The 22424-nt window shown below is 42.3% G+C and overlaps 1 protein-coding gene across 1 annotated transcript in view; it reads right to left on the reverse strand.

Moving 5' to 3' along the window:
- Positions 1-22104, reverse strand: part of tshz1 (teashirt zinc finger homeobox 1) — a 28184-nt gene extending 6080 nt beyond the window's left edge. Inside the window, exons 1-2 of the mRNA XM_034125330.1 lie at positions 21788-22104; positions 21001-21621 (exon numbers count right to left, since the gene is read on the reverse strand). Of these exons, the coding sequence (XP_033981221.1) occupies positions 21001-21040 (40 nt within the window). The 5' untranslated portion in view covers positions 21041-21621; positions 21788-22104. The remainder of the gene's footprint in view (positions 1-21000; positions 21622-21787) is intronic.
- Between the last annotated feature and the right edge of the window lie 320 nt (positions 22105-22424).

Below are 22424 nucleotides of genomic sequence, written 5' to 3' on the forward strand. Positions count from 1 at the left end.
TCTTAATTAAACTATTCTATTGGTAGTCTTTCTCTTCACTGTATGCTTTAATTACACTCAGGCCACTCTGAAATCATTCAATTGAGTTAGCCACTAAATTAGAACATGTTAACCTTTTGGCAATGCAGCTGCACAGCATTCTTTAAACCTGTCTCGTCCTTCCTGTCAAGATTCAGCCCACTGTATTGAAATAAATGCAAAACTAAACCTATTCAAAGTCAATGTGGGGAGAGTAGTTAAAGACAAAGCCGCTTAGCTGACAAAGTGAGAGAAACCTGACATCAGTACAAACACACAAACACACACACACACATTCAGACACAGAAAACACACTGACATTAAATTCTAGTCTTTCCCTGCCATCCTCCGTATGTTGCCTTGACAGGCCTCAGTGTCAGGAGTGTGTCAGTGTCAGCCCGAGGTGTCAGTGTCCACGCAAACAAGCCAGAGAGGAGGTGGGATGGGTAAGTAACAACAAACACAAGTCAGCCATTTTTTTTTCACCCCCCTGCTCGAGCCTCCTCCTTCACCATCTGTGTCAGAAAAGCTGCGGGTGCCACCGCCGGCTAATAAGGCAATCAGAGATGGAAAAGATGCTGACACGGCGGCTTTCGAGCGTCACTCAGAACAAAAGAGGAAGGGGAGAGGGAGGGAGAGAGGGATAGGGAGGGGATTAAAACGGGGGTGGAGGGGGAGGATTGGGGGAAGGTGTCTGTTGTGGTTGTCAGTCAAAAACGTAAGCCCACTTTGTGCTGTCAAGGAGGATAGGGAAAAGAGGGGAAGTTTTTGAAAAGAGAGGAGAAAAGATGTGTATAGGCCAGCGAACAAGAGGTGTGTGTATTGTTGTGCGCTAATGTGTGTCTGTGTGTGCGCATATCTCCCCAAAAAAAACACCTGGCAGGGAAACAAGTTCAACAGCATCCAACAAACTAAGTGTTATATTTCAGGAGAGATAAAGTAGTGAAATTACTGCCATGTGCACAAGTTTTTAGGTGTGTGTAAAAGAGGTGTGGCTGATCACTTGTGTGTGTTTTTCAAGTGTCACAGTGTGTCAGGTGCATGCAGGGATGCAATGTGGCTGGTGGGGGGGAAAGCGAAGCCATCTGCGTCTGGAGAGGAGCCTGTCACTATTGTTGTGCCCAGAGTCCAGGATTTCCTGCTGCAGACAGGTGACACCACAGTAGGACATCCACCCAGCCTCCCACACACACACATACACACCTCTCCCCCAAACTACATCCCTCCCCTAAGGCAGGAAGCTGTGTGAGGTCCAAACACACACTCACACATTTAGCTTTTTCTACACATTTGAGAGGAAAAATGTGTCCTCGCTGATTTCTATGCAACTGAAATGCATGTAACACACATGCATGTTATGCAAACATGAACACATGCGTGGACTGGGACTTGATAATGAACCTTAATACTTCTAACCAACTGTAATGTGTCAATAGAAATGAGCACCAAAGTTGGGATTGCATGTCTGGTCAGATTTATAATCTTGTGTTTATTTACACTCGAATTGCATACTCACAATCACTGATCTAAAGCATCATTTTGCCAATTTAAACTTAAACGTATTAAAGTTAAGTTATTTTAATAATAAATTGGATTTTTGTCGGAAGAAATATGTATATTTTAAAGCAAGGTATAGAATAGAAAAATAAAGAAAATGCAGGTACTTCATCACCAGTCGTATCTAAAACCTCAAACAACACCTGGACACACACATAATAATTAAAACCGTGCCAAACACTCGGCTGGTGTCAGACACACTGACCAGTTCTAAGTGATTACATGAGGCCAGGTGAGACAACTAGAGTGTGACATCGCACTGGAACACACACCCTTTTTCTTCTTCTTTGCTTTTACACACACACACACACACAAAACAACAAGCACCCACACAACAACACACACTTTCCCTTCATTTATTCATGTTGTCTCGGAGAAGAGGGCAATCCTGGCTCTCATTTGCAGTGCTAATGTCCAATTCCGCCAGCCCTCACCCGGCTGATTTACCCTGCGCTGCATCTGGAGCGGGGCGGCCGGCGAGGCCCCCTCACACCGTTTAGTGGCCCTTCAAAATGGGAGCTCTGCCGTGGCAGTCTTATTTCTCTCTCCCGTTTCGCTTTGTCACCGGCCCCTCCATTCCCTGCCACTCACCTCTGATGGCTTTGGACAAGCCTGATCAGTGTGTGTCATTGACCTGTATGGCGTGCATGAGTGTGTGTGTGTTTCAGCAGAGAGAAGGCTGTAAATAAAATGACATTATTATTTCCTCTGTCCTATCATGTAGAAAAGCCAATTATGGTAATGCTTAGTATGTCAGGCAATCTCTGTCTCTCTCTGCTCTACCCTATCCTCCTCATTCTTGCCTTTTTTATCTCTTGGATAGCAGTGGCTGTGGTTTCATAGGACCTGACACTCTCTTTGGACTACTCCATGGACGACAACTACCAAACAATAAGGTGTTTCATACAATTCTGCATCAGATATAATTTGATCAACATCATCAACGATCTTTAGTTCAAATAGAAACTCTAGATCAATCAAGTTTACTTTTGGTTTTCCTACTATGAAAATGAAAACCCATCTTGTTGTTCATTTGGAGTAGAGCACCTTGAAGGGTTAGATTAAAATGCATGTTTAATAACGCCACTGCCTCCCAACACAGAACAAAGCTCCATAAATAGACACACATCAGATGTATTAGCCAACATGTAACCCACAGCTTGCTTGACCAGACATGTAAAAGCCTACCTAACAGAGCCCCCCCCCCATCCCGCGGCCCCACCCTCTCCTTACCCACATGGAATAGTCCACCATATGGCACAATAGCTCCGGGGCCTGTAATAGCTTGTGTGTTGTACAAATCATCCTTCTTAGCTTCCACGACTCTTCCGGTTTGGGAAAACAATACAGCCAGCACAGTCTGGACATTGGGAGCAGCTACATGTGCAGACAAGATTTGATATTTTACTCTTGTTACTGCACACTAGGTATCACTGCTTTGGGCTCTTTATAAAAAAGATAAAGAAAAATGACCTTCTCCTAAACTTTTGACTGTCCTGAGGGCTTCCACATATGTTCCTAAGTCATTTGCAATTACTTGAACTCATATTATGCTAATAGCCTTTTTAAATGGGTCACATAGACAGTGCATTTTACCTCTGGCTGAGCTTCATCAGGCCACTACGAGTACAAAATGCGTAAATGAGATAGACTAAATTATAGCTTCTGACAGAATATATCAGTGAAAAAGCAACACATCTAGGGAAAGCTGTAGCCGTTTTGTTTTAAAGGAAAGGATTTTTCCAATTCTTTCTTGAATTGCTTTGCAAGTGTTTCTTCTCCTCTGTTTTTCTCTTCCTTCCTTGCTGCCCCTGTTTGTTCAGATCTCCCGTGAGCCAGTTTCGACACGCCATGACAGTGACTGTGGTCTATAAATCACCTTTTCCCTGAACTGTCAGTGCCTGCTTGCTCGGAGATGAAACAACAGCCATTAGATCATCGGCACGGCAGATTTCAGCCCTTTCCTGCTCGGCTTTTCTGCCAAAACCCCCCACGCCCAACAATCGAACATTGCACTGGTGCTGCACAACACATTTCAAACCATCTGGTTTGTCTTCAGGCGAAGTACAGATAAAGCATTACTAATGCTAATTAAAGATGATGTGAGTGAGATTTACACAACCAACGCCAAGCACTGATTCAATGTGGGCTGCACCAGACAGATGTCATTTGTTAAACAAATTCTTCTAGAGCAAATATTGACACTTTCATTACCGTCCATAAGAAGTAAAACTCGTTTCGTTAGCATATTTTTTGTAACCATTTTTCACTTTATTGTGCTACACACCTCTTTGATTAATTAAGTCGTTCTATTTTGGTGCATTAATGGTGGCCATTAACAGAAGGCTGTTTAAAACCGAAGCTAAGAAAATAACATGTTTTTTCCTTTCTTCATCGATGGCGTCTTTTAAATTCACCTGCATTGCCCCTGACAGTGGAGCTTCCCCCGACTAAACAACAGCTGCTCCCATCGCCTAGCAACAACCAGTTGATGGATGACCCCAAAGATGGATAATTACCATAAATCACTATGGTTGTGTGGAGAACAGAAGCAGAAAATAATCGTACGGAAAAAAAAAACAGGCTGAACCAGTTTTAACTAGTGTGTCTGGTGCTAACCTTGTTTCTCATGAATGTGTTGAATTGCAGTCGTAGTTACTTTCTTCTGCTGGCAAGAACTGGCTGGTGAACCAAACAAAAAGTGGCAATGAATTTGTCTATAAGTGTAGTTATTTGGAGCGTTTCTTGAGAGTGGTCAGTAGTTTCAGTCTGAATGAATAGGGGCTGTAAAATGAAACCTGATGAAATGACTCATTACACAAAACCTGTCCTGAAGGAACAGGGACAAAGAAAACAAAGTAGGCAGAGGAAGGAAGAAAGGAAACAGCAGAGAATGAATGATGGCAACAATGATGAGTTTAGTGTAGCAAAGGAGAAGAGGGGGTCGGAGGAGTAAAAGCACAAAGAGGAAATGTGTTTACCGTCTGAACAAACCTGTATATTAATACACGTGTGTGTCGATGAGAATATGTGGGAGAGTTACATGGCACGCTATATAGTGAGATACAGGAAAACAAGAGAATGAAAAAAGGAGAAAATGGGAGGGCATGGGGCCAAAACAGGGTCACAACCTAACCAGTTCGGTCTAGCCGAGTCTGGTTGCACAATAAGCCATCAATCAAGCTTCTTCACGCTGTCAGACCTCCCCTCGATTCAGAGGCCATCCACTTTGTACACTGCTGAGAAACAAAACTCAGAGAAGGGAAAGAGACAGAGGGAGGAAAAATAACCACGGTGGGAAAGATGCACCCTAAAGACCCGCTCACTCCAGTGAGGCTTGCAATGTGTCTTTGCAAAAATATTCTCTATAAAAGATAGGTGACTAGCTTAACACTTGCAGGGTTAGTGTGTGACTGCGGCTGGCAAGGTAATTGCATACAAGCTAGTTAGATGGGAAAATGCTAATGCTAAAATGTTAAGTAGTGTCAGGGCTTCTCTTCACTTCAGTGCAAAAAATACTTGACAAAATGCAACATAAAACCAAATCCGTTAACGTTAAAACAGCATTCAGATATTAGTTAGCCACAACCTAGAAACAATACACAGTGGCTACTGCGATTGAAAAGTATTTGCAATATTGACTAATGTTTAAAAATCAACATGAAAACTATTTCCCTTTTGTGATGCAGTTTTTAATCTGACAGATTTTTGAAACAAGATAAGCTTTTAATGGCTGAAATTACCAGGCTAATAAACGATTGAAATGTTGGATGTTAGACATTGGGGTGACGCATACATACACAAACATTTCATCACCTCCTCTCTACGCTTATCTACTTCTTGTTAAGACAATAACAAACCACACACCAGATATGCATCACAAGAATGCAGAGGACTGAGAGGATGACCTCAGAGACGCACAAAGAAATCACAACTTTAAAAACCATAAAGTCACTTCTGGGAAATTAATTAGAACCGCAAACCCTCCGGGCAGGAGGCTGCTCAGGACAACCAAACGTCCCCAAACATTTTAGTGCTTCTACTGCATGTGTCACAAGGGAAATTCCACCAATTGTGCACAATCAAAACTGTTATCCTTTATGCATCGCCACATTTTCTTTTTCATTCTGCCCGCTTAAGTGACAAGTTAGTGCTGAAGTCTGGCGCTCCATTAAACAAAGTTCTACTGTTTCATTTCAACACTAGTTTAGGATTTAAAGCTTGATGAATAGCATGGGGGCGTAACAAAAAACATAACAAAAGCATACGCTGAACCTCACAGCAGTTAGGAGTGTGTATGTGTGCTTGTGTGGAGCTTTTTCTCCCTTTCCTGATGACCATGGCAATAAAGTGACAAAAGAAGAAATGATAGGAGGGAGGAGGGATTAGGGGCTGAAAAAGGGTCCCTGGAGAAAGTCAGTAAATTATGTACTGGGCTCTCAAAGTGGACTATATCAGGAGCCATCTCAGCCTGATTGCGTCTGTGTGGGACTATGCATGCCTGTGTGTGTGTTTGTGAGTGTGTGAGGGTACAATGGCTGTGAACAGCTTCGCAGTCAGGGAGAGAGGCAGGAAGAGAGGAAGCAATCCTTCAACAGAGCACAATATCAGACTGCGGACAGACAACGAACGGCTGGAAGGTTCTGGAAACGAGAGAAAAGCCTGCCTCCCTCACATTTCAGCTCCAAACGCCGCCTCTCAAAGTGCCCTCCATCTAACACTAACACGCACACACTCACACACACATAAATGGCACCATAACTCTATATCCGCAATCAATCTCAGCTATGAAGACACATCCATCTTCAGTAATGTTAATGGGAGGGTTTTGGGGGTTGGAGGGGGTGGAGGACAGAGGTAAAACAGAGGGTACGCGACTGCAGAGCTGACCTCAGAGCAGTGTGAGGTAATACCGGCTGTGTGTGCGTAATAGAGACAGAGAAAATGAATAAAAAGTGAGAAAAGAGCTATGTGCATTTGTGCGTACATGGTAGTGTATTTGTCTGCATGTCAGGGGGTCAGGTGTGTGTGTGTGTGTGTGCGTCAGTGTGTGTGGGAGAGAGACTGATGGCTGTCAGCTTGCATCTGGCAGAGAAAATAAATTAGGCTCATGAAGACAAATGAACAGGCTATGGAAAGAGTAAACGGGGGTGGAGGGGGATCACGGCAGAGAGAGGGTAGAGGGAAGGGAAGGAATGAAGGGGAGGAGATATAATAAAGGAGAAAAAAAGAGGGATATTGTGAGTATGAAGTGGTACGGATATGAAAGGGAAGAGATGGAGCGGCACTGGCAACTAAGAGAGTTCCTTTCGGTAGCCAGTGGCCGTTCATTAAGAAGGACGGGCACACAGACAGGCCTGCTGCTGGCACCAGGAGGAGCTTTGGCATGCCGCTCCTCTGCCTGCAAGGGAAACATATATGTGGGTGTATGTGTGGGTATGTGTGTTTGTAGGTCCAGTGCCAGCACAATAAAAGCCAGAAAATATACTCTTTTGCTTTAGTGAAGTGTTGTACACGAGTTTTCTTTCTTCAAACAAGCCAACAAAAGCCACAATGGACATAATGTGATCCCTGGGTTTGTGTCCGTGCTGGAAGTGCCTCTCAGTGTGTGTTTCCTCTGCTTGTGTGTTGGTGTCAGCGTGTATCCATGTGTGTTCTATCTCCGCAGATTTGTCAGTGTCTATCCCATGACACACTCCCCTCGTTGCGAGTGGAGGAGAGCTCTCGGGGGGCTTTGTCACGCGGCGGTCTGTTCTTTTCCTGAGGCCTGGCGCCCCTCGTTTGATAAATGACACATGTCATTCTGTCAGCCCCTGCCATCCGGGCTGGGAGGCCCCGAGCTGATGTATGGCCGCCCGGGCTAAAGGAAATCAGAGTGTTTTGGCAGCGCTCGAAGAACATGGCCTCTTATAAGGGGTATGTGTCTGTGTGTTTGTGTCTGTCTGTCTGTGATACTGAGTGCATGTTTAATTGTGTGTGTATGTGCCTGTTAGTGAGTGTGTGTGTACTTGTGCGTGTGTGTGTGTGTGTGCATGCTCTCAACCTGTCAGGCGGACGGGCAGAGGGAGACAAATCATCGTCATGGCCGCCCCAGCTGTTCCCCAAATTTGGTGCGAGGAGGAGAGCGAGGGATAAAATCCTGTCGTTTGAGTTTTAAACGGCTGATGCTTCCCAGAAACGGGACTGAGTGAGAGGACAAGTAGAGCTAAGCACACACACACACATGCACAACACACACACACACACACACACACACACACAAACTGCAATAGGAAACAAGCCAATCCCAGAAAGGAGCAACAGACAGCCGGAGCGGATTTCTTGAAAACAAACATGTGCGTACACACACATAAACACACATGCTTCAAACACACACATAAGTAAACATGTTAACACAAACTTTCACCAACATATAAAAAGGGTTGAAAGGCAGGTTAAAAGTGTCAGACATAAAATACTGCATCCTGTAGTCTGCTTTTGTTTTCCACCACAACCTTGATTAAACTAAAACTCCCCGATTTGTTGATAAGAATTTCTCAAAACAACTAAAGTATGTCCAGGTCCAGACGGTCCTATAAGCCTCACATGCACAAACATTTCCCTGGAGGAGGACGGTCCCACCTGGAGGTTGTGAACTCTGTATGACCCTGTTTGATTGGGCCTAACTGCCTCCCCCCTTCTCTCCCACGGAAAAGAAGCAGGAGAAGGAGAAAAAACAGCGTCATTAAGCTGTGAGTGATGAGTGGCAGCCATGGGTGACATCCTCCCCTCTCTCTTTCTCTCCCCTCCACTATCCAACTGCTTTCACTGTCTCCCTCTCTTTTTTTCTTCTCCATTGCCGTGATACTTTTCTCTCTCTCGCTTTATTCACCTCTCTCTCCATCCCTCAACCCCTCAAGTCATTTCTCTTTCACTCCTCTGTTGCTTCGCCTCCTCTTTTTCCACTCCCTCCCTGGACCCCCTCTTTCCTACCCTGGTTCTTTTTTGTCTGCTGTCACTCTTTTTCTCTTCTTTTTTTATCCCTTTATGCCCCCCACCCCCCACACACACACACACAATAGTGCCTCACTCAGTCCTGTCTAGTTCTCTGGCCCCGGTCATGTAGACACTCAGCTCCTCCATACATAATAGATCCCAAATATCAAGAGGGTGGGGGTGCACATTCTCACCCGCTCAGGATTGTGCCATCCACACTGCTTCCACAGTAGCTCCACTGTCTGGCACTGCGAGGCTAAAAATGTCTGAATGTAGATCTAAAATAGTTTAAAGGCTTCCTATGAATATGTGAAAACATTTTTTTTTTAACCAAATCGTCTGTGGTAATTTCCTGTACCAAGGAGGGCACTTTTAACAGCTTAGCAGCCACTTTGCAAGCTTCTATGTTTCAGAATGTTATAATTAAACCTCACAGCACAAAGTCTGTAAGTTAATAAAGAAATATGACGCGAGTGTCCTGGATTAACAATAGTGTAGCTTTGTTTTAGCTTAGATTAGCCCAAACTGTCCCCTAGAAGAAACGGTTCCTCTGTATTTAACGCCGATTGTTGTAAAACGGGTGAGAAATGACAATTTCAGCCTCAAAGTCCTTTTGTTAACTGGAAATTAGTTCATCTTCTCGACTCTTTGGCTGTTATATAGCGTGGTGAAGTTCCTGGAGGACAGAGTTTAACGAGATAATTGAGTGAACTCGATGGTAATCATTGCGAGGCCATTCTGCCCTTTGATCTTGTTTAGTTTGACCAAGTTTAATGACCAAACCCTGACACACACATTCTCCCCAATGAATAACGCTCTGCCCTGTGCACACACATATAACTTAACAGTATGGTTTGTCTGGTTCTTCTTATGAGACTACATCACCAGATACATTGTTTAATATGTTGTCATTTTACTGTAAGTCCAAATCTCTGCTATGCATTTTCTTTTTCAAGGTTTCACACTGAAGCTCCTGTTCTCACACTGTAAAGTATTTTTCAAAACAAAAAGTCACAAAGCCTTTTATTCATACTGAACTATCAAGAACAACCTGGTGTTGGGTATGCCAGAGAACCCTCGAGCAAGTAAAACGCTGCACACATTTCTTTCTGTTGTGTGTTAAAGGAATTATTTAAACCATATAAATCATGGTGACAGGTAACCTAGACTTTAACCTATCAGTTTGTACACTTCTGCGGTCTTAATTAATACATTTATAGTAGAGAGGAATTCATATGACCTTTTTTCATGACGGATATTAATGTTAATACTATCCTCCAAGTTTTAAAAAGAAAATGCATTATGATGCAAGAAGTACCTGCTTCTCAATATTGAGGATTTGCAACTTAAGCTTAGTCTTTTGTGAGTGGTTGGTCTGATGGAAAAGTAATCTTAATGCTTTAATAAGTTAAATTAATTGATAATTTAACTCAAATAGAAGGACACTGAATCAGAAAAAAAACAAATAAACTGTGATGGGCAAATATATTTGGAAACCTTCTGTATATCAGAATATTTTGGAAAACTTATATCTCTATGTAAATATTGTTATCATCACTTTGGAATGACAGTTTCTGGTATATTTTTAACTAGGCTAATGTTGTTCCCATATATCTGACAGCAGTGATTGTTAAACCAGAAAGGTTTGAGTACAAGGCTCCAACTATGAGGCAAGGCAGGAAATAAATGAAGTGACAGACTTAGATGATTGAGAGTAAAAACAGATTAGTTAAGTAAAAAATAAGAACGTCACACTCACACCTAGAAGTGACTCACTCACACTGGGAATGTGCCCATTCTTGGACTTTGAATGTAATGCCAGACATATTCCAAATACACTGTAAGTAGTCGGCAAGATGACAGATATATTACACAGACCTTCACAACGTTAGAAGAGCAAGCGGTACCCAAAGTATAAAAAAAGTTGAAGGTAGGAGCAAACACTTCTTAATAGACATAAATGGACCAGTTTGACAAGAAACAGAAGCCATGGACCATATTTTGCAGGACGGACCAGCAAAAATATTCAAGGCTTTGAATGGAGAGACATTATTTTAGGACCACAATATATGCAACTTGTATCTATGAGCAGGCTGAACCGCTATAAGCACTCATTCCTACCTATGTCGATTAAGCTTCTTAACATTCACATGAAATGATATGTAGCGAAATGTACTTTTTTTTAATGTTGGCCATGAGGGTTGTGCAATAGGTCGCCATTGTCAGTATGTACTTGTGTGTATTGTGTTTGTTCAAACGGTGTATGACTGATGATATGTGTATGTCTCTTAATGTCCACTATGTTTGTATATGTACATGGATGCACTGCAGGACGGAGTCCAGAACAAATTTCCTTACGGGGACAATAAAGTATATCGTATCGTATGGAATAGAACCAGTGGCAAAAGAAGATGTATGTTTAACAATTTCAATTCTTTGCTTGTGAAGCTAGAGTTTTTCCAAGAGGATACACTGGAGATTCTTAGGGTGGCGCACTGGGAGAAATGGCGCGGCATGGATGGAACGAAAAAGGAAACTATAAACAATTCAATTTCAGGTGGTTCCTTGACAAAACAAAATAATTATAATTACCAAAATCCGTGATATTACTTTGTTTCTGCTAAAATGTATTAATAATTTCAACTTTACACCCAACACTGACGTTGATGCGAATTACCCTACGAAACATTATTCAATGTCAACATGTTTCAAGGTGGTTGGTTTTGATGCAGTGGCAGTCCTGTCATGGTGTAGCTTGGGAGAGGCAGATGGACCAGAGAGAGACAAGTAAACAGGACAACAGTTGGGTCAGCAGACAGCCAGAGACAGGTGATCAGAAACAGATGCTCAGGTGGACAGCCAGTTAGAGGGACAGACAGACGGAGGGACTGAGTGAGGAGAGAGACACGCTGACACAGGAGACGTTTGGGTGCAAAGGAGGCGTCCTGCTGTTCACTCTGAGACAGACGACTTAGAGGGACAGAGCTGAGCTTATATACCCCCTGTGATTGTCAAGTCTGAGACAACACGGCGGCTCAGGAGAGATTTGGGAGGAATTTTTTGGGGGGTAGCATGTGGTGCTGTTGAATGGGTTGGGATCCAGGGACATTATATCCCCTTTCAACTGCCCATCAAACCGAGGACCGTTGAGTGAGTACTTTATGAAACCCTGAAAATAGCTAGCTCAATAATAATAATAATAATAATAATAATAATAATAAATACAATGTATATAGCGCTTCTCATCTGCCAAGACAAATCCTGAAGCGCTTGGGTTTGAGTCAACGAAAACTGGAGGGCAACACTAAAACAAAATATGCTTTCATTATTTTCCTGTGCAACAGAGCTTCATGGGAATGGAAATGTCTCCTCTAGGAAAATACGTGACAGTCATGCGTTTAAACTTCAGAGAAGATGACACATGACTTAACTGCCCTGTGACCTTTCAGTTTTTTACAACGCAGAAGTGTGACTGCCGTGTGTTGTTGAAATCAGACTATTGCAGAAAGAGGTTTTTGAAATATGAGAACACGGCCAGTGGGCCTGAAAGGGTATATTACGCTCTCCTTTTCAGATGTCGAGTTCATGTTCTTGTAACCAGCTCACTGAATCTTGAGCATCCGGTAAGAGAGAGAGAGAGAGAGAGAGAGAGAGAGATGAGGGCAAGAGACAGGGAGGAAGATGAAAGAAAATATGAGCAGGGTAGAGGAGAATTGAGTCAGTAAGATAGAGATTGATGACAGATAGGAAGATGAGAAAAGGCTTACAGGCAGAGAGAGTAGGGCAGTAATCCCCCCCAAAAAACAGGAGAAAAAGAGGGAGTAGGCTGAGATAAAGATGAAGAGGTGAGGGGAGGATGCAGCGTGACCTTCCCCAGCGTCCGCTTTCAAGGACAAAGTGTCATCTGTTAACTGTATCTATTCCCAGATGGCTTATCTGCAGTAAACTAGTGTCCAAAAAAATGATATTCATTGCTTCTCATCCCACCTTATCAGTTAAACAAAGACTCCTTTGGGGATAGAAATGTCCACCCCGACTTTTGTCCACATTGTTTGGACTTGGTTACGCTGAGGCCAGCTTTTATCCATGTAATAAAAACAAGTACCTTTCTTCTCCTGATATAGTGTACTGGTTCTTGCCAACATAATCTACATGCAGTAAAACCAAGGCTCTTTTTGGGAGCTATGAAGGGAAAAATAAACGTCACCACAAGCTGCTGCTTAGTTTGCATACATTTGATTAATGTTAATGTTCCGCTGATGTTTAAAGGGGGATTATATTCAAAACACCCAAAGTGTACAGCTATCATGGGCATAAATATTCCAGCTCATATCCAGCCCTTGCCTTGGCAACTACAAAAAATAAACAAAATACACTAATTCTATTTGTAAGCCTCAAGCATTTCTGGGGTTGCTTTATACTTTGCCGTGAAGAATTTACGTAACTCTCCATTACAAAGTTTTCATTTTCCTGTTCTGAACTTTAATGGAATTTCTGCTGAGATAAAATATTCAGCCAAAGAGTACTGCAGTTGTTAGTGTCTTTAAATGACTCTTGTTTTTTTTACTAGACAGTTTCTACAAATGTTTCAAGCATCTGAGCCATTTTCTTGAAATATGTAAAACCTTCCAAAAATCATTAGCTTTAAGATAAAGAATGTATAAGTACATTTAAAGTTGTGGTAAAATAGTGACGCACTGATCGAACGTTTATTGTCCTGATATCATTGATGAGAAACTACTTAATGTGGATCAGGCTAGCCGACGATAACTGATGTGACTATTTAGGTCGGTAAAAGTCCAAAAGGATTTGGTTGGTGCATCTGTGAGTAAGAAATGTGTCTCTTTATTTAGGGGCTTATAAAGCCATCTTTAATCCACACAAGTAGGTTTCTAAAATTCTAAAATTGTTAAAGGATTCCTTTTGTTGGAAATATGGGAAGCCAACATGAACAAAGTGGTTCAAATGGTCATCCCAGAACACATAAATTACACATTATTTCAGCCATAGAGCTCCACCTGAGTGATTGTTTCATTTTGAGATACGACTGAGAGCTAAATTGTGTTTTATTGCTGAAGTCACATGACAATTTAGTGGTGAAAGTGGTTTCTGTAACCAGACTTGGTTTAATCTAAAACACATAATTTAATTGTCCTATAAAGGGTATTAAATTATGGTTGTATTAAATCTGGAGACAAGTTCAAGGACTAAACTTCAACACTCAAGAAGGAAATATGGGTTTTATTTCCGTCTTTATATGTAAACTTAGCTCTAAGGATAAAATATGTCTACCTGGCAACAGCAGAGCTATAGTGGCGTTGGCGTGCTAGCCTGCAGTAAAGCACAGGCGCATGTAATCAGCGGCTAATAACACGGTGGGAGTCACTGCCCCACCGTAAATCAATGGGCAAAATAATTGCTAATACACTGGTTATCGATTAGCGTGCCCGCCATGCTCTCATTTTCTGGGGCGACCGCGGCTAAGCGCTAAAGCAGTGACAAGGGTAAAGTGTTATTTCTCAAAAAGGCACAGAGACAGACAGCTGGGCAGGAAAAAATGACTACAGGGCCTCGGCAGTAATTCTTAATTGACACCTGTCAGAGCAATGGCAGCAGTCACAGCTGCTGCAGGAGAACGTCTACCAGAGTCCTGTTCATCTGTCACTTTTAATACCTTTTCTTCACAGCCCATCTTTCTCTCCCTCTGTTGTCTTCTTCCCCCTCACCCACACCCTCTCTTACCCACCCAGATGTTCAAGGCTGGTTAACAGAAGCGGCTCAGGGGCTGGGTCGTACGGGGCCTCCGGTGCAACTCATTCACCTCAATGCTGTTTTCTAACGTTTAGCTGCTGGATCAAAGACAGTTTTTTCACTCTTAGCTTCATGGACTGAGCTCTGGACTTAAGTATAAGCAATAAAAGGGAACAAGAGATTCAATAAAAACGAGAAGCCTACTGAGAAGTAATCTAACCTCGCTGAGACTGTTATGGCGGCCATTTATCTCCAGCTTTATCTCTAGTATGTTCACCATGTTTACTTCAACAGGCGCCGCCTCAGTGGTCATTTCTAATAGATCAAGGGTAGCACATATTATATATTATTATTATTAGTTATTTCTGAGATCACTCAAGCGAAATGCAGAAACAAATATCAAAATCTAAGCAGTCTTTTTTGCCTAGTCTGGCTTTTGACAAATTAAATCACAGCAGCCAGCTCTGGTTAACTCTGTCTCTCCAATACTGGCGTCAGTCTGGCCTACAGAGCGTTGATCATGAAGGACGCACACAATACATACGGATACACCAATGTTTCATGGCACTGGAATGTAAAACTAAAAGTGCATTTATATTAAAGTACTTAGATGTCAGATATACAAGATTTCTGTATTGTAACAACACCACACACTCTAGACTGGAGGCTCCCCCGAGTACACACTGACCTCTGAGTGTACCCTGGACCTCCCGTCTTCTTGCCTTAAATCATCACTCCACATTTTTCTCTCTCTCTTCTGCACCTTTTTTTTTTAGCCTTATTCTCTTTGTCCTTTTCTTGGCTTCTACCCTTTCTTATCCTAAATACCTAAAACGAGCTGCAAAGATTAGTCAAACAGCAGACAAATAATTGTCAGCTTCTCAAATGTGAGGATCCGGATGCCTTTCTTTTTTATACATGACGGTCCACGGCATATCTTTGGGTTTTAAAGCATTTCTTGGACAAAAAAAACAAGACATTTAACCCCTAGGTGTTTGAAATATAAACATGTATTTATTCTCTTATTTCTGATATGCTTTGGGTAACATGTTTATCTATTATTTAAGATTATAATTATGAAAATAATGATTAATTGCAGCCCTAACCATACATCCTGATGGCCAGAATGAAGGCCCACAGTTACATTGGATTGGTGAAATCCATATGTTTGTGTTGGATACAAAGGGGAGTCATTTAGCTAGTGTAAATGTATGAAGCAATTACAAGAATGAATCTTAAAAACCCTGTCTGTAATTTCAGCCTCTCCTCTGCTCACCCAACTGCCTCTTTCACTCAATCAGCACCAACACTTTGTTTTGCATCTGGAGCCCTTAACCCCTCAAGGATAAGTCATTCCACTATCGTTATTATTCTACATCCCCAATGTACATCATGGCTTTTTGTTGTGCAGCTGTTTTGAATCGAAGCCAAGATATCTTTGCGAATGGAAAACAGACACTGAAAACCAGAGACAATAAAAAAATGCAGGATGTGTTTAAGAGTGGGGACGCGAGTGAGTTTTATTACTGTAAAAATGACCTTGTTTTCTTTACTTCATTGTCAAGGCTCCTCGTGTCATGCTTGAGTGAAAATCCAGGTTTTCCTGCTTCCTCTGAACCTCATCAAGCTCTGGGATAGTTTTACCTCGGGGCTGCAACGCTGAATGCCTTTACATCGTCACCTTGCTGGCAAGCCTAATTCCCACATATTTTCAATCCAACCCTCTCTTTTCCATAAGAGCAGTCATCGATCTTCATTTGCCACTTAACCTCCATGAAGATGAGGACAGAGAGTGTAGTTGTGCGAGTGTGCGCATTAGTGTGTGTCTTTGATTTCCTGAAGGCCTACAGGCTCTGACGCCACATGCAAATGAAACGTAGCGGAGTGTGGGATAGCAAATATATCCACTGACTCCTTCAGTCAATGTCACCTGTTAATGACACTTTACATACGCTGCCTTATCAGAGGATCAGAATATTTCACACACACAAACAAACTCATCTTGCTCAGTGACACACACACACACACACACACACACACACACACACACACACACACACACACACACACACACACACACACACACACACACACACACACACACACACACACACACACACACACACACACACACACACACACACACACACACACACACACACACACACACACACACACACACACACACACACACACACACACACACACACACACACACACACACACACACACACACACACACACACACACACACACACACACACACACACACACACACACACACACACACACACACACACACACACACACACACACACACACACACACACACACACACACACCTCATCTACAGCCCTTTTCACTTCACAAATAATATTTTTTTCTCACAGCACACCTTCAACTCCTGACAAATGCCATTAAATACTTTATCAGAAACATCCCGATAAACCAACACAAGGTTCCAAGGCGATGACTTCTTAGTTGACAGGTGCCGTGAGCTCAATTTCTGCAGGAGAAATACAATTCAAAGTAACAACAACAGCAAAATGAATGAATGCTGCTTCGCTTAGAACTTTGTTCCTGTTCTGTCAAACAAACCAAAAGGCTGTTACCAGAAAGATCAGAGGGAAAGTATTAGGAACATCTTTCACATCCAATGGAAGCCAGCTATTGCTTTTCTATTGAAAACGACCTGTAATGCATACTATACAACAATTTGCAGTCATATTTCATCTACTTAGCATAGGTGTACATCCAGACTTGAGACTGCTACCATCAATACCCTGTTTACACGGGTGTTTGTGTCCAGCACGGGCACACATTGTGATTTGTCACTTCCCACTGCAACCTCTGCTGATGATTGTACACTGAAATATCTGGGTGTATGAAAAGTAGCTTACACAAAGTTGATTATATCAAGGCAGCTTGCCGACTTGACACATTGCTGAATTTGTAAGCATTAATCGGTGGGGCCCTGTCACTGATCTGTCAGCTACCTGGATAATTAGGGACCACGGCTAACGATGCCGTCGGGAAGAAGGGAAGCTCAACTTCTCCCCCGCCCACAAGTCATAATTAAGAGACTCCTGCTGCATTGAGGTAGTTGTATTGCGCTGTAAAGGGGGTTCTGCCGCTGATGTCAGTTGTGAAGCTCATAAGGCAAGGCACTGTCTCTGCATCCTCTTCCTCATTGTGTCTTCAATCTGGACAAATGTTGCCGAGCGCTTTAATTAAACACATGCTGAGCAAAGCTATACAGACAGATCATTAAAATGTAGCACTGATGTCCGTTTATTGGAGACACTGAATCATACATATTAAAGAAATGAACAGCATCAACAGTCTCTGTAACCTGATTTATGTTTAGGGCGCTAAACTTTTTAATTAGTAGCATCATTGTGTGAGTGGCCAAACCCAGCCAGTAGCCTAACATTTCTATCAAGAGGAGACAAAGGCAAACTAATTACGCTCTTTAGCTATGAAAGAACACATTTCCACATGGTAATGTTTGAAAATATCACAGCATGTCACTTTCTCTCCCTTCATGACCTGTAATAATTCTGTCAGTGTAGAAGCTGCTCTCTCTTTTGTCACTGGAGATAAGAATCGTGCAGGAGTAAATATTTCCAAACTCGTACTTAAGAGTGAAAGGAAACCGAGTAGATTTTACATTCCCTGAATAATCAACGTAAGAAAAGTAATTATAAATATGTCTATCCCATAAACTAACCAGTATCTTGGTCCTTCCCACTGTGGATTGGTCACATACCGTTTGCCCCGCCTCTTCCTATGTCTCAGGATTGTTATGCAGGATAGGTGATAAAAAAACATATATATTTTTTTAAGATAGACCTTTTTAACTCCTGGAATAAATTCAACACAGTGTCACACTGTAATCACACTGACATGTTGAATGATTAGTTGACAGATTCATTACTTAGAGTGACAGTGCTTGATTTAAGATATTGTGGCTGGCAACTAAAAGCGGGAGTAGACATGCAGAAATACCATTAATTTTCCGACAGCAATCAAAACAGTGACCTCGGTATCAAGGCAAATACAGAGTTATGGCTTCTTTGTTTATCTTGTACACCACATTTCGCATCTTAAACTGAACTAATTACTGCCTATCTATGTAATACGCACAATATATTCGTCATACATGCTAATGCAACCAAAGTCAACAGTCCGATATCATGCAGTTAAAATAGGTGGTTAGTGAAATGTCAGAATAAATCAATAAAATGTGACCCGATATTAAATCAGAGAAGCAGAGAATGTTTTTGGAAGATAAAGAATGTAAATGATTTGTAAAGAGTTAAATATATAAAATGTATCACAAAAAGAGAGAAACAAAACTCGCTTAGAGACACAATACTGTTTATCCTTTACATTTCTCCTCTTTTTACATTTGAATCCTTATCATAATAACGTAATATGACTGCATTGTTTTCCTTGAGGTCCATTAAGAAATACCTCACAGCACAACAGTACTTCTGTGAGAGGAGACACGGGAAAAAAATGGAAAATGACGACAAATGACTGCAGCAAAAGTCTCTGCTGCTCAAATTGCACTGCACTGAACTCAACTGCCAAAACTAACAGATGCAGTAATGTGGTTCCAAATGAAAGAACACTGATGTATTGTCACTGGTCATAAACTAGATAGGGTACAGCGCCATTACAGGGTCTAAAATCATCACTGTGACTGATGAAACAGAGCCCATTTGAAATGGCATACAAAGAGCCATTGAAGCCTCTCTTTCTCTCTCTCTGAGGAGCGTATGCAACATTTTATTTTAGTGCAAGTGACAAATCCAGGTTGTGGAAATATCTGGTAATGTATTGTAAAAATAGGCCGTGTTTAAAAGGTGTGTACACCATTTCACTAGAGGAAGAAATCGCACACACACTTCAGTATAGGTGTTATAGTTTTTTAGATTGACCATATGTCATGTGCTGGAAATAACATAGAGACAAAGCCTGCCAAGTTGGGATTGACCATTACTGCCTGTGATGTATGTGTCTGTCACAAAAACAGACAATTAAATCAATATTCAAAAGCTGAGCCGGAATGGGGCCACTTCAGAGCTTGGCTGACTGAGTGACCAGAAGAGGTTGAAAAACAGGAAACGCTTTTTTGTGTATCGCTCTGTTTTGTGGATTTCACCAGTGGCAGAGGTATAAACCGACACTATTCACTTCCAGGCTTGTTCTTCAAACACATTTCTCTCTATCCATCACTAAAGCCTGGCGTCAATTAGAAATTACAGCCCCACCGAGTTCAAAGTCTTTCTGTCACAACCTTGATTAAGTCTGCTTAACCTCACATTTCCAGCGCCTGCTTAACATTCTACAGCTGTTTTATTCGGCTTTGGTCATTACTGCACAAACTTCAAAGGCTCCTCTTTTCCCCGTCATTTGAAAAACGCATGTCAATCACTCACATCGCCCAGGGACATCAAATGGATGCAGGCAAACATGCCATTCTCCCTCAGAACAGTTCATGTCTGATCAACTTAACGAAAACATGTAGGCCCAAGTGTCAGAAGGCAAAATGTGGGAGCTATAACAGATATTGTGGCATAGAAAATATGTAATTATTGACTTTTGCTGAGATTCTTTCTCCTAAATAAAAGCTTAAATACAAATGAGTGGTTCACTTTTAACACTTTTGGTGCCTGTTGTTACAGATGCTCATCTGAAACACACCTAAACACTTACATGTTGACTAGTTTATGATACACAATAGTGATTTTACATACTTTACCAATCTTAAAATTGTGTTTTGATGTATATAATCTTGCTGTTGCATCCTGTCTATAACATTTATGACATTCACAACACAGCTTTCACTAGATACACGCAGAGGTCAGGTCAAGAGCTTAAAGTGACCATTAGAGATAACCTCCCCTCTTCACCCTGCAGTGTTTTGGGACTATTTCTGTTTGAGTTGTTTTTCTGTGATCTCGCTACGCCCCAGCACCCCTCCTCCCCTCCTCCCTTGTTCCCTCCCCCTTGGGTATTAATCGCAAAGTATTTATCCCGCTTGAGAACTTTTCTTTCAATTTGTCTTTTCTTTGCTCCTCGGTGGGGGCAAAAAGTTATCCTTTGAGGGAGTCCAGCTGCCGGGGCGCATGCGTGTCTCTATGGTGAATGATTTACTGATGTTTATCAGGAATGAATAGATCAAAGGCAGTCGCATGACAGGCGATCAATCAAGCATCAAATCAAGGATGGCAATCCCTGAGCGGAACACAAGCTCAAAATACGCCACTTTCTTTTTTTTTTTCTTACTGGCACCAACACATCAAACACGTTAGCCTGTAAAAATGAGATAAGATGAGCTTTGTTTGGGGAACTTGGATGCTGGCAACCTAGTGGAGGATCAGCTTTAAAGCGTTGAAAGTGAAGTGCATTCATTTCTCAAGAGGCACAATTGGCACCGAGGCATGGCAAGCCTTAGATAAGTAACAATGAACTTATTATAGGCTGGTAAAAGGTTGGAAAATTATACATACGGACATTTAGCTGAATCCACATAGAGACTCGAGTTTACGGTGTATAACGTGTCCTGTTATCCTCGTGCTGTGTCCTGCATTAGGCCTGTTCGCTGTGTGTAAACTTGTGTGCGTACTGGATGTGCTTCCTGGCTGTTTCTGGTGACTGTAAGGAGATTGAAGTGCGTGTGTTTCTTACCTGCTGACCGCCGCGGTGCTTGCTGCTTTCTCCTCGGCATGCTGCTGCAAGACTTTCTGCCTGACTTTTCATGCAGAGATAAAAATCGCGGACAAGCTGAAGAGGAAAAAACCAAAAATGAGGAAATCAAAGCCAGCAGTGTTTCCTTCAGTTCTTCAGCGGATGTTAGAATGAAAGTGTAGATCCCTCGCAGGGCGAAGAAGTCTTTTTTTTATCGATGCGAGTGGAGAGTTATTCTCTTCTGATCATTTTATAATCGGTATGTCCGGTGGGAAAATTAAAAACATAGATCGTTTAAAGCGAAAGGGAGCTCGTCCGTTAACTTCTGCCGATCACAGAAACTCATCGCAGGCTGCTGTCGGTGAAAACTGGCGGAAAGCTCCGTGCGGATCTCAGTCTATCGAGGGGGGATATGGACAGCTGCCGGAGATCCTCGCCGCGTTCCCATCAAAAAAAGGTTTACACCCCTCACCGGACTATTTCATACCTCGGTTCAAGGGAAAAGTGAAGAAAAACGGGAGATCCTCTTCTGGCGTTTTAACTCACTCGGTGGTGGAGTCCAAACTGCGCCGTAGTGTTCCGCTTCCTCCGTCCAGGTGCTAGCTCCGGGCTCCGTACAGTCTTTAGGAGGAAATCAGAGGAAAAGGAGGAAAGAGTGACACGTTAGCCTGGCTGGGTGTGTGTCAATCAGTCAAGTGTGTGTGTGTGTGAGAGGAGAAAACCCGCAGCAGCGATCAGCTCACACCCCGTCTCCCTGAAAACACCCCCTGGATAATGAAATACTCACATATACGCCGTCCGTCCGATTGTCAACACGGACACTTGACGAATTTTTCAGAAAGTCATCCCAAAACACATCGAGCAGGCCCGCCCTCTGAGCCGCAGACTTACTGTTGTTATTGTTTCCGGGTTTTTTATTTATTATTGTTTATTCTAACGAGCGTCCCTGGATATTGTCCGCAGTGAAATGTGCGCACGTTGGTGATGCGCCGTGCGTTCAGACAGCTCCCACAGATAGACAGACACATCCAGCTGCCTTTCCGGCCTCTCCTTTACTCCACCCCTCCAGAAGCGTCACCCTGACAGTCAGAGCCCACCTGTCAATCCGAGGCTCTAATTGTTCACTGGGATGGCTTTCATTTCTACGCCTCTGTCTCTGCTCATAAAGGAGGTGCGTCCTGCTCCTGGACATGCAAGTGGCCGATTTGTTAACTAAAACAACACAATGACACTCAAAAAGTTGACTTGCAGCCAGTGTGTGTGTGTGTGAGAGAGATATATATAAACATTAAAAAGAGATTTGGTAAAATAGTTCCTGCGCATGCTCTTATCCAGTTAGTAAATGTATTCGATTAGGACTGTGATCTAACGACGACAAAGCAAATACTGCCTTTTCAATTGCAAAAAATATACAAATACAATTT

This window comes from Trematomus bernacchii, unplaced genomic scaffold (genome assembly GCF_902827165.1).
Source record: "Trematomus bernacchii unplaced genomic scaffold, fTreBer1.1, whole genome shotgun sequence".
NCBI classification, from domain to species: domain Eukaryota; kingdom Metazoa; phylum Chordata; class Actinopteri; order Perciformes; family Nototheniidae; genus Trematomus; species Trematomus bernacchii.